Source organism: Adiantum capillus-veneris, chromosome 10 (assembly GCF_014529385.1).
Source record: "Adiantum capillus-veneris isolate H3 chromosome 10, ASM1452938v2, whole genome shotgun sequence".
In the NCBI taxonomy this organism is placed as follows: domain Eukaryota; kingdom Viridiplantae; phylum Streptophyta; class Polypodiopsida; order Polypodiales; family Pteridaceae; genus Adiantum; species Adiantum capillus-veneris.
In genome coordinates, this window is record NC_140940.1 from 72,408,390 (window position 1) to 72,422,025 (window position 13,636).

At 43.7% G+C, this 13,636-nt stretch overlaps 1 protein-coding gene across 1 annotated transcript in view; it reads left to right on the forward strand.

Moving 5' to 3' along the window:
- The window catches only part of LOC147449045 (uncharacterized), a 209,403-nt gene that overhangs the window by 41,394 nt on the left and 154,373 nt on the right, over positions 1-13,636 (forward strand). The window contains exon 3 of the mRNA XM_086521529.1: positions 10,748-10,829. Within this exon, the coding sequence (XP_086377655.1) occupies positions 10,748-10,829 (82 nt within the window). The remainder of the gene's footprint in view (positions 1-10,747; positions 10,830-13,636) is intronic.

A 13,636-nucleotide genomic window follows, 5' to 3' on the forward strand; every position in this document is an offset into this window, starting at 1 on the left:
CTTCGGCACACAGCCTATGTATATTCACTAGGTCTGACGTGTTGGTCAACTCTCCCACTGCGAATAGATTATCATAACGCCTGGCACTTGAGTTTCGATGGAGATGCGAAGAGGATCCTCAATGGGGGTGCCAAGAAAATGATAACCGGAAATGACATGCCATATGGGGTGGCCTCTACACCACACATAGCCTGAACATCCCCAAGCATCATCACAAGGTAGGAGTTATCCTATAACTAGAGAGGGGTACCACCTACCATAAGTGCGGATAGGACGTAGACATAGATGACCTAGGGTAGCAAAAGTGAGACACCCTCTAGGTAACCAACATGAAATGGTGATATAGCAAACGTACAGATGTAGAAAATGCCTAGTCAACAGTCGTTAGTGTGTGTACGAGAGAGGTGTGTGTACGAGAGAGGAATGGAGCATACTGATTGACTAGAGAGGTTGCACGTGATGGAGCACAAGCAGAGTGATATACAAGAGATGAAACATCCCGTGAATGTGGGAAAACAAAGCTAAGGAGAACAGAGAATGGACTCAAAGATCAAGACAACATTGTACACTTTTATTAATGATGATGATACTTAGAAACGGTGGTCTTGACTGTTACAAAACCTGGCGCATGGTACTATGGATGCATGATGAAATGCGATCGCCATATGGTGCATGGCGAAGTTTGGAGTTAGCGGGAGGTTAGCTGAGGAAAACATCAAGACTATGTAGCCATCGACGAGGTCAATCACCAGCATCAAGAGCGGCCCCGAGTAGCATGGTGTTGGTGCATTCAATCCTAGCGTGCTCATGTTGCCTTGCGGGGGAATAGTGACTGCCTTATGTGCATGGAGTGGTCGTGACTAGTAAATCAACCATGGTGTGGTGGAGAGTGGGGGGAGAATGGTGATGTTGCCAATGCTAAAATACCCATGCTTGCAACAAAACATGATACCATGAACTCCCTAGCTTGGGAGGTGCATTATGTGCTTAGTGGTGCTTAAAATGTAGAGTGCATGGAGCTAGTGTGTTCTTCCCTTCACTTCTCCCCCTTTGTGCTTAACGGAGGCGTCTTTATATAGGCTTGAGAGTTGGTCCTTCCTTGATGGTCCTTGCAAATATCCACTGGTCATTGTAGAAAGTCTAGATGCCTCTCTAGTAAGAGATAGAGACGGAGAGAAGGTAGAGATAGAGAGAGAGGAAAGAGTGGGATGGGGAGAGATTTTTACACTCCACTAGCCACTGGCTAGGTTATTAGGGAAGAGTGGAGTTCGGGGCATTTACAAGGGTTTTATTTTATGGTTCGGGTGGCTGGTGTGAGGTTTAATGTTGCCAGAATTGGTATTTTTTTGCGTGAAGCCGAAATGCTACGTGTCACTTCCTTTCAGTGCCGGCCGAGGCTTGCCTTCGGCGTCTCTTCTTGTTTCGATGTCGGCGTTGCGCGACTTGGCCTTCTACCTCTTTGTTGATGATGTCGATTCCTTCCTTTTTTCTATTTTCTTGTGTGTGCGTATACGTGTGCGTTTATTGTGTGTGGATATGTGAATGTATGTGAGTACATATGTAATGTGTGAGTGTGTTTTATAAAAAGTGTTGTGAGTGTGTGTGCATATGGCACGAGGTAGTGTATGGGTGTGTAAGCATGTGTGTATGGAGAGTGCGTGTGTGGGAACGAGAGAGAGAGAGAGAGAGAGAGAGAGAGAGAGAGAGAGAGAGAGAGAGAGAGAGAAGCAGCTGCATTGCGGGGTTGAGTGGGTGAGGGGTGTGTGTGTGAGTGTGTATAGGTGTGTATGTGTGTATAGAGAGAGAGAGGGAGTTGTTTACTCTTGCTCCTTCGGGTTGAGTCGACACCGGAGGGAGAGAGAGATAGGGTAGGAGTGAGATGGTGAGGGAGAGTGAGTAGCGCTATTTGCTGGCCCCCCGAGCTGGACGAGAGAGTTGAGGGAGATGATGGTCTCGGGACCACTGCCGACAGGAACGAGCCGGGGGGGGGGGGGGGGGGGTTGAGGTCAACAGGGTGGGGAGAAAAGCGGGCCAAGGGAGGGGGCGGCTGAGGGTTGAACGGGGTGAGGAGAGTGAGTATGTTGGGTTATGAGACAGAGAGAGAGAGAGAGGATATTATGCGCCTTCGGGGCCGCTTACACAGAGCGAGAGAGAGAGTTAGAATCGAGGGAGGGAGAGAATGTAACAGATTTCGACACTCCAAGTCAAGAATCAATCGCGACAGCACCAAATAACCACTTTAAACAATTCACAGATCACAATAGATTTGCACTGGCCCGGTGGAGTTTCGTGCCTAGAGATATTGGCCCCAAAGATTGGCGCCCCTTTCGGTATTTTCTTTTTGTATTAATCAGCTCAAAGTACAAGAGAGTGGATCGGGATTCACTCTCAGACTCTGCGTCCAGATGCTCTGAGAAGTGAATTCCCAAAAGCAGAGCCCTAAAAACTTTCAAAATCAAAAGCCTAAAATTAAAACAAAGTTCTTTTTCTCACAAGCTCTATTGAGCTACAACTTTTCTCTCTCTCTCAAGCTCAATTGCGTAGCCAAAAGCTGCAATTTCCCAGCGCAAAATCTGCCATGATTCTGGAGGTTCCGTACACTGCTGCCACGTGGAACTACCACCAGATTTAGGGTTGTTGAACCACTTAGGGTTTTAGCCAGCAGTTAGGGTTTCCAAAAATTAGGGTTTTTGGCAGATTTTAGGGTTTGCAAGGTTTCTGCTGTCGGTAGCCACGTCATCACTTTGTGACATACCCCCCTCTTGAAAGCATTGTAATCGACCGCGATTACGCTTGCAAAACCGACAAAGCCATAAACTGTCTTAGCAGACACTGATTGATAGTACCTACGTACTAGGAACACACATCTAGCATATGTACCAAATCGATAGTCACGTCACACGACATCAGAGGACATCACCAGACATCACAGGACATCACATGACATTCAACATTCATTTGGATCTTAGAGCATGATTTATCGGCAATGTAGCTAGCAATCACATCTAGGTCCAATCGGGACCTGATCGATGTCCGATTGACTAACCCCTATTGCAACCATGTCTATTCGAGATCAATCAGATCAAAATGCTGCAGTCATTTCGTCTATCAGTTCCTGCACTTAAAAGAATTCAAGAACAAATTAGTATCATAATCAGGAATTCCATTTCATAAAGTCATCCAACAGAATACTGTCAGCTCTTAGTATCCCTGAAGCTCAAAGAGACATCAGTGACTTTAGTATCAAAACCAAGGCATCTGTTGACAACGGAGTGGAGTGACTCCCCTCTTGTGCATCCCACTGCACTAGATCTTCGGCCAAGCTGAATTCTGGGTTCCGTTTGGAGTAGACTATGCTAAACCAAAGCATCGAGGTAAAGTTTCACAATCCGAGGAGTATCTGCTAGGTCCTCCTCCTCCATCCACTTCCCATCAAATGCAGGAAAGTCCTTGAACTTAACCAAGAACCGCCTTTGGACTTTACCTTTCTTCGTATCCCTATGTGCCAAAATCTGTTCCGGAACAAGGGCCTCCTCGTTTTCTTCCACTTCAGATTGCTCATCAGGCTCCCCATCATCAGGCACATCACCCTTCAAAGGTTTCAAGACACCCACATAGAATCCATTGTGAATCCTCCAAGTATCTGGCAGTTTCAATCGGAAGGAGACATCATTTATCTTTCCAGTGATCTGGAAAGGTCTGTAGTATCGCATATTAATCTTTGGAAAAAGCCTCTCCTTTTCCTTTTTCTTTCTTAGGCGTGCCTTCTCAAAACGTAAGAGCACCCAATCATCCTCCTTCAATTTCAAGTCGCGATGGCGGTGATCCGCTGCCTTTTTTCTATCGTTCTTGAGACTTCAGCAAAGTCTCGCGAACCTTGGCAAAAGCCGTATCCAAATATTACGAATATTCATCCGCTTCAAATATCTAATCTTTCGTGCTCAGGAAGGATGGAACCTTAGCATCACTTTCAACAATCTGCAATGGCGTCTTCCCCGTCGAAGAGTGTATCTTGTTATTGTAGGCAAATTCCACCAAAGATAAGTTCTTTTCCCATTGAGTCTTCTGATCCGAGATACAAGACTTCAATAAATCTAAAATCACTAAATTGGCAATCTCAGATTGCTCGTTAGTCTGCAAGTGGAACGATGACGAGAACTGCAACCGCGTGCCAATGTTCTCCCAAATTGCCTTCCAAAACAAACTCATAAATCTGGGGCCTCTGTCGGAGACAATCGTCTCAGATGTGCCACGTAATTGGAAAATCATCGTGATCATTTTGTGTTCGCGGGAGATCAAAAATGAAATCCATTGCAATACTTTCCTAGGGGTGGGTGGGTATGAGTAAAGGCTATAACAATCCCTGTGCCTTATGCTTGTCAAAATTGACCTTCTGGCATACTGCGCACAAAATCTTCCACATCCTTTTTGAGTCTCGGCCAAAAGAAGTATCTCTCTACCCCTTTCATGGTGGTAGCAATGCCACGGTGACTTGTAAAAAGGTGGACAGTGGCATTCAATCATAACCTTTTCCCTCAACGGCTATGTAACGCACAACATGGTTTTTCTCATCAAGTAGCCTTCGCGAAGGGAGTATCTTGCTATTATCTCCCCATCCCGTATCCGTGTGAAAATATCTGCAAAATCTATATCTGTGGCATACTAGTCGACCATATCCTCAAAGCTCGTATGATGTATAGCAAAAAAAGCCAAAACCAACGGCTTCCAAGACAAAGCATCTGCCACCACATTCTTCTGTCCCTGCACATGGACAATCTGAAAGTGAAACTGTGACAAGATGTTTGCCCACCGCATCTGCTTTTGCGAAAGCTGCTTCTGTGACAAGAAGTAGCGCAAACTCTGATGGTCTGTAAAGATAGTAAAATCCGCTTCGAGTAGGTAATGCCGCCACTGAGTAAGAGCATGGATAACTGCCAAAAGCTCTTTCTTATTAATATGTGATGTCATCTCCGGTCCAAAGAACAATCGGCTCTCGTAAGCAATGACATGGCCTTCTTGCATCAAGACTGCACCCAGACTACGACCACAAGCATCACAATATACTTCAAATGACTTCTGCAAGTCGGGCAAAGTCAAATTTGGTCCTATAGTCAATTTCTTATTCAATGTCTGAAAGGCAGTCACCTCTGTGGATCCCCACGAGAAAGGGACTCCTTTCTGTATCAAGATATGCAAAGGGGAAGCAACCTCTGCAAACTTTTGTATGAACCGCCTCTAGTAGGAACACATTCTTCAAATCGGGCCAATCACGTATAGTCTCCCTCTTGGTCGAATCCACTTGCACTCCTGCTCTGCTGAGACAAAGTGTCCCAAAAGTGTATCTCTGAAGCAGATGATCTCTGTGTTCTGCCTCATTCTTGGAGAAACAATGATATCATCAAAGAAAGTGCCAAAAAATAGCCTGTACTCTCAAAAAATCCCGTCCATCATCCGGTTAAATGTCGCAACAGCATTGGTTAAGCCAAAAGGCATCAGCAAAACTTAAATAATCCAAAAAGTAGTTCGGAAGGCTGTCTTGTAGACGTCTCCCGTCGCGATTCGGATCTGATAATATCTACTCTTCAAATAAATCTTGCTAAAGCACGAGGATCCCTGTAACCTGTCGAGTATATCATCGATCCTAGGAATCGGAAATCTGTTCTTGATGGTGATTTTGTTGAGAGCTCTATAATCGATGCACCTTCTCCAAGATCCATCTTTCTTCAAATCTAGCAACAGTGGAGAGCAGTACGGTGAAGTACTAGGCTGGACAAGACCCTTTTCCAAGAGATCTTTCACTAGGTTCATAATCTTTTCAATCTGTACTCGCCTCACACGGTAAGGTGGCCGGTTCGGTGACGTGCTTTCAGGTATCAGGTCAATGGTTTGATGTTCAGGCCCTCTAAAAAGCAATCGGCATGAGTGTGGAGAAAAATCTTGGTGTTCTTTTGATCAGGTCAAAACATATTCAACCTTTATCCATCGTTCAGTTCTCTCCCAAAAGAATGAGTAAAGAAACTGAAGTTCATTAAGTACAATTCTCTGAGCCCTTCATTTATCAAAGTCGCTTTCTCGGTCCGATAGTCAACCACGTCGTAGTTCTTGTGGTACCAAGGGATCCTGAGTAGAATGTCACTCGCGTGCCCTGAACACCCCTGTCATTGCAAACGAAGTTTACCAATGCTCGATGTAATGGCAACATCCATTCGGGGTGTCAGTCGAACTACCTCCACCTGTGGCTTCAGTCTGTCGGGCGTAATTCCAAATCGAGCCGCCAATTGCCAGTGAAAAGAAGTTGGACTTGGATCCTTCAAAAGAGCTTCCTGATCCTTCATTTTGCCCCAAAAGCGGCAAAGTTTGTACTTTCATACATTAGATTCGGTGCAGGTCCCAGGCCATGTGGTACGAGTTCTGCTTTTCTATTTGCCTTTTCTGCCACGTTCCTCAGCTTCTCTCGAACTCTCAGGCCTATCGTCGTCTTTATCATTCTATTCTTTCTTTGCCTTTTTAGGGCACTTCACGGAGATGTGTCCCAGTTCCCCGCATCCAAAGCACTTCCCCTCTTTGATGAATCGAGCTCGCTCCTGAGGAGTAAGCTTGGGTCGTGCATCCTTTTTCTTTGGGTTGCTCTTTTTCTTTCCACTTTCATTCCTAGAAGTCTGTTCGGCTCGTTGTGTCATGTTCTCATTTGTGGGGTAAATCAGACTGCCAGAGCGGATTGCAAAGCCCCGCTTCGCATGACTCATCAACTCCTTGAATAGAAGCTGACTTTTGCTCCAAGCAGTGATCTCGGATCTCTGTAGGTAGACCCAAGGTGAACCGCTCAATCTGTTCTCTGAACGTGATCTTCTTGAATGAAGAGGCGGGTAGAAAAGAGCTCCATAATCTTTCACAATAAGCATTGATTGTGTGTTTCTTGGTCATCCGAAGATGGTTCCAAGCAACTCGTATATCTCGTTCATATTCTTGCATCAACCAAGAAGAAATAAAAAGCTTCTTAAATTTGAGCCATTTAACTGGCGCAGTCTTGTTTAAAAGAAGCGTGGACCACCAAGTACGAGCATTCCCTTTTAAGTAAGAGGTAGCTCTCTGAATCTTGGAGTGCTCTCAATAGCGTCCTCCCACGAAAGCGATGTCAAATTGCTGTATAAAAGACAAAGCCTTCGAATCATCTGAGTATCCTGAAAAAATGTCAAACTTGGTCGAGTGGCCACCTTCCTTAAACTCTTGGACTTTCTTGCTTTTGTCTTCGAGAAAGTCATACTGGTTGGCTTTGTAAAATTCTTCTTGTTTGCATAAAAGTTTCCGTCATCAGAATCTGAGCTGTCTGTAGACGAGTCCTCAGTAAAACCGTCAGTCTTTGGGCGAAATTTAGCCTTCTTTGCCTTTTTCTTGCCCTTTGCGAAGCTTTTGTTTTTTGCTTCGCTTTTTATCTTTTCTGTCTTCTTCGCTCGAATCTGAAGAACTGTCAGAAGAAGAAGAAGAAGAACTGGGTACTCCTTCAAATTGAACACGCTTCTTCTGTTTCTTTGCCTTGCCGAATGTCGACTGACGACCCGGGATGTCAGTGCCTTTCTTCTGCTTTTTTCCATGCTTTTTGGCTTTCTTTTGCGCGTCAAAAAGTTGAGCAATCCGTGCATCAACCACCTCTTGTAATTCCTTCTCTGAGTACTGTTTGTGATCAGAAGGTTTCTTGAGAGCGGGTTTCAGGGGTGGTGTAGTGATTTTCTTCCACTGCGTATGCACTTCCTGAAAAAAAGTCTCGCTCATATATTTTGCCAATTTCGGATCCTTCGCAAAAGTGAGCATCATCTTTGTTGCATCGCCGATCAATTGACGACGCTTCATCTCTCTTTGCTTTGCTTGAGTAGGCCAAGGCGGGCCATACTCTCTGTCGAAATCTTCGTTGTGATCCCTGCCCGCATCTCCAGATGCGGAGGGAGTCGACTAATCCTTGCGTGAAGCCATACGTGCCGCGGAAACAAAATTGGGGATCGGATTTCTTAACGTAGAAGAGAAATCGGCCGTGCTCTGATACCACTGTAACAGACTTGGGACACTCCATGTAAAGAATCAATCGCGACAGCACCAAATAACCACTTCAAACAATTCACAGATCACGATAGATTTGCACTGGCCCGACGGAGTTTCGCACCTAGAGATATTGGCCCCAAAGACTGGCGCCCCTTTCGGTATTTCTTTTTGTATTAATCAGTTCACAGTACAAGAGAGTGGGTTGGGATTCACTCTCAGACTCTGCATCCAGATGCTCTGAGAAGTGAATGCCCAAACCACTTATTTAAAGTTACAAGGGATGCCCAAAATCAGAGCCCCAAAAGCTTTCAAAATCAAAAGCCTAAAATAAAAGCAAAGTTCTTTTTCTTACAAGCTCTATTGAGCTACACTAAATAAAGCAAAAAGCTTTTCTCTCTCTCTCAAACTCAATTGCGTAGCCAAAAGCTGCAATTTCCCAGCGCAAAATCCGCCGCGATTTTCGGAGGTTCCGTACATTGCTGCCACGTGGCACCGGCGCCAGATTTAGGGGTATTCAGCCACTTAGGATTTCAGCCAGCAGTTAGGGTTTCCAGAAATTAGGGTTTCTGAAAATTAGGGCTTTTGGCAGATTTTAGGGTTTGCAGAATTTTTAGGGTTTCTAGCAGAAATTAGGGTTTCTGCTCTCGGTAGCCACGTCATCACTTTGTGAGAGAGAGAGAGAGAGAGAGAGAGAGAGAGAGAGAGAGAGAGAGAGAGATAATAGGGTGAAGGGTCGAGGGGGGGTAAGGGAAGAGAGAGAGAGAGTGAAGGGTATTATATGGCGGCCCGCTAGTGGAAGAAAAGCCAGCATCAACTTGTTTTATGCGCCCTTTGGGTTGGGTGACACAGGGGCAGAGATAAGAGAGAGGTGGTGGGTTGGCAGAGCCGAGAGAGAGAGAGAGAGAGAGAGAGAGAGAGAGAGAGAGACCTCTGTCCTCTCGTGATAATGGAGGGGGGTGTGGCCAGCAAACTGGTAGCGGCGCGCTAGTGGAAGAAGTATAGACGAGGGTGGTGAATGTTAAAAGCAATGTTTTTTATCGTTTTTTTGGTTTTGTGCTCCTCCTCTATTGGGGTTGGTTCTTGTGGCCACAGTTTCGAAAATTGACCAACTTCAATTTCTTTGGCCGGGCTAGAAAGCGGTGCGGCTAAAACGGTATCATTGTGAACTCTATGATTAGCTCCGAGAGACACTCTCGAAAGTACACTAGTGTCTTTGAAGCCAATTAACCCTCCATCATGCTTTCCTATGGGTGTTCCCCTTGATACACATCTCTTTAGCATCATTATGAAGCACTCTAGAAAGAAAATCAATCTAAAATGCACAATCACTGCTAATTCCACCTCATAAACTATGTACAGAAAAAGATGAAACGGCATGATCATCAAGGTTGTGAGGTAGATTTGGAACTAGTAAGCCTACATACTACCATGTCTTTTATGTATCCCTATTAGAAAACCTTCTATAAGGAGGGTGGTTACGTGCATTGCGGTACCTTAGTTTTATGTGCGTTTTAGTGTGGCACTAAAGTACTCAAAGAAAATTATTATGTGCGTTCAAAAAATTAATCATGGGATTTTAAGATAGGTTTAGTTTATATATATTCGTATTCTTTAGAGCTTGAGAGGTGATGGAGAGCATGAACATTGAGTGGGTAATGGAGAGCTTTAGAAGGTAATGGAGATTGGAGGGCAATGGAGAGCTTGAGAAGACAATGGATAGCTTGGGAGCATAATGGACAGGAAAATGGAGGAGATTTGAAGGAAATGGGGAGCTTGTAGGTGTTGAGAACAAGAGGGAGAGCACACTTTAAATAGGTTTTAGAAGCATGAGATAGTGGCATCATACATGCGTGTGTGTGTGTGTGTGTGTGTGTGTGTGTGTGTGTGTGTGTGAGTGAGAGAGAGAGAGAGAGAGAGAGAGAGAGAGAGAGAGAGAGTGTTATGACCCACGGGAGGGTGATGGGAGAACATGGGAGAGTCAAAGGGAGTGCATGGGAGTGATTGATCATGCCACATGGGAGAGAAATGAGTGTGAAAGTCTCAAGGAGTCGAGGATGCCCAATGGTTTCCTAAAGATGCCCAAAGGGCATATAAAGGATGCCTTCCTAATGGTCAGTAAACGGGCAATCAATGGTCACCCACACCAACACATACGGGAGTACGGATAAGGTACGACAAAACGAACGAGGAACAAGTGGTTTGATACCTCGTACAAGTGCAACCTTGCGAATAAGGAAATCCAAGATATTGACCACTTATGCTAGATAAAAACTCTAGCAATCATGAAGTTTAATAATCTTTTTGATAGGTTTAGTAGAATCTTTTTTGTTTGGTTTTGTCCATAGTTCCATGTGCCAGTAAAAGTGCTTCTTACTGGAAGAAAAACATATTTTATAAAGATTAGGTTTATAATCTCTCTCTCTCTCTCTCTCTCTCTCTCTCTCACACACACACACACACACACACACACACACACACACGGAGTAGCCATAATGGGAGGTTTTAAAATGGTCTCTAGAGCTTTGATATGTTTTGGACAAAATTTTGAAACAATAAAAGGTTCCATACACAAATTCAAAGGAAATATTGACATATGTATTTGTAAATAGAGAGATATATTGTGTTGTAAATTGCGTGTGTGTGTGTGTGTGAGAGAGAGAGAGAGAGAGAGAGAGAGAGAGATTGATATTTATGTTTCCTTTTTCTTTTGTAGCATGAGAAGGGTTTTGGAGAGACATCAACGTTGCTCAACCTCTCAACAACAAACTAATGCAAATGTGACACGTGATTTAGAGGTAGGATTGTTCTTTCGAGTTTTTTCTTAGCAAATAATTAGTAGCTCCTAATGTTTAAAGAAGAAACATTTTTACTTTTCTCAAAAGTGAAGAATTTTAATGAGGTATAATAGCATAATATTTATACATCATAAATATTAAAATTTTCAAACTATTAAAAAATCTTTTTTTGGTAGTTTTTAAGCCTTGAATCATAAATATTAAATTTTTAAAGCGGTTCAAAAGAATTTGAACAACACTTGTGTATGTGCTCCGTTTGACAGTGTTTAAGAAGTTCAAACTCATTAATCTGGTTCATTTTTTAATGCTTGGAAATCGAAGCATCCTGTAGCCTCGAAGCTCTAGTCGCTAAGACCATTTAGGGCATTCGATTGATCTTAAGAATACAATAGCCAACACCTTTTTCACATGAAGAGTATACCACACGCATGATTTTGTTTGATAAGGAAGGCATATAACAAAATATATGCCTTCCTGCATTGTGACCTTTCTTCCTTTAGGCCAGGATTTGTGAATTGTTGGCCACTATCTCTAGAACTATTCACTACGAACTATTCTCTACTGGGTCCATTCTACACGAACTCATTAATTAACTCTCAAGATGCCAAGGAATCTTGTATTGCAAAGGAAAAGCAAAGCAAAATTGAAGGCCTTTGTTATCGTCGGCATCATGCGCCTACACAGACCTGCGCTGCCTCCCCATCCCTGGCCTTTCATCAAACGTCTCTAACCCTCTCTGCGTTTTCTCTCAGATAGAGCCGCTCTCTCTCTTCTTGCTCGCATGGTGCAACGTGCATTCCTTTTGGAGCTTTGCATCCTTCCCCCGTGCATCTTTGCGTCCTTCCCCCTTGCATTCCACTTCCCCCTACATTCGGCTATTGGGATTTGCTGCCATGGATGTTGTTCCCATCCAATCACCATTTGCAGTCGACTCCTCTTTGAGACCAAGACATCGGCCTGGCATCTCCCTCACTTACAAAGGTGGTCTCCATCACGTTTTTGCCTCTGTCGATTGTGAGAAAGCTCATCGCACAATACAAACACTGAGGTGTCCCACACAGAGCAACGAGCGAAGCACATCATTCGCACATAAAAGATCTCCCTCTTTGTTCGTGGAGATCCTGACGCATGGCATCCCGTGACGCCTATCCATGCGCACGCAGTCCACCCAAGGGACCTGCAACGTGTGCAGCCTGAGAAGGCTTGGGTAAAGGGAAAAGAGAGAGAGAGAGAAATCATTTTTCCAAACATACAAAATTCCTTCCCTTGAATTTGTCAAGAGCAAATTTATTTTTTGGGTTTCGATTTTTCCCAAACATGCAAAATTCCTTCCCTTGAATCTGTCAAGAGAAAATTTTGTGTTTGGGGCTTTACGCTATTTTTCTCTATTTTGGGACCGAACTTTTCCTTTTCTCCTTGCCCTTCACCAGCATTTTTGAAACTGAAAATGGCACAATATTAAGTTAAGACACATTTTTCCTGAACATTCCTCCTCTCAAAAAAATCTAAGAAAATCTCTCTATCTCATCCACATGCGATTGCTATGTGAACCCCTCCTTACCTCCCTTTTTTTTCATTAAGTTTACCTTTTACCCAAACTTTTAAATAAGCATCTTCAGTTATTCCCTCTAAAAAGAAATGAAAAAGTAGTTTTGGGCACCCACTACTAGTAGCTCCTCTCCCTCTGATTAGGTGGAATCTTTCAAGATTCCATTTTTCTGCAATCAACTGAAATATGGATGCATAAATTAAGACTGCGGTCTCGTGCTAAGCGAGTCCACTGCCAGGAATTTACTGCGCGCTCACATATCCTGCACCGAAAAAAAAGCTGAGCCTCGGAGAGCTGCAGTGGCTAGAGAGGGAGTACGAGACAGAGGAAATCGACGCTCACTCATCTTCTATATCTACTCCATGCCCTTTGCTGGTGGCTAACTTCGTTTTGCTCGGCCAGTTTGCAACCGATTCCTTCGCCCTCTCACTCCTTGGCTTGTATATCCACGAGACGCACTTATATAGCCAAACCCCCCAGCCCCTCTCCCTCTCTCTGGCTTGGAGCTCGGGCAGAACAGCCTCTGCTGTTAGCGAAAGCGTAGCTACGATGGCGCAAACAAAAGAGATGCCGTCTGTCGTCAAAGCAAAGAGAAAAATATCTTTGACTCTCGCCTCCTTCTCTCTCTCCGCGTGCGAAGCCAACCTTTTTTTTCCTCAACGGCACAAAAGAACCACCTGAAAAAAATGCCAAAATACTTAATGGTTATCATATTATATATTTGAAAAAATTACCAAAATACCCCGGTGCTCTATTCTGTTGAAATTTCCAAAACACCCCTCAAATTTCAAAAATTCCTAAAAGACCCCCAATATTTTGTCAAAATTCCCAAAATGCACCTCAAATTTTCCAAAACACCCAAAAAACCCCTACGCTTGGCTGCGAGATAAAATTATAGAAAGATACAAAATTTGTAGCTTTTCGTAAGAAGATTGATTGTCTAGAATTTGAGCAGGCTTAGGAGATGAATTGCTTCATTATTTTATTGCAAGGTAATTTGTGACACATTTCATGCTAAGCACTGAAACACGCATCTCGATTGTCGAAAAGGAAAATCTTGAACAATCCAACCAAAATAGGCACAAAGGTATCTTGAGAAATTTTAAAATGCGGAGTATTCTGGAAAATTTTCGAGGGATATTTCGCTAGTTTTTTTATATATTTTTGAAAGTAAAACAAGTTGTAGCCTTCTTTTTCTTTCCTCTCTATTGGTTTTGCTTTAGTTTTCCAAATGGCATCTTTGTGTGATTCCCTCGGA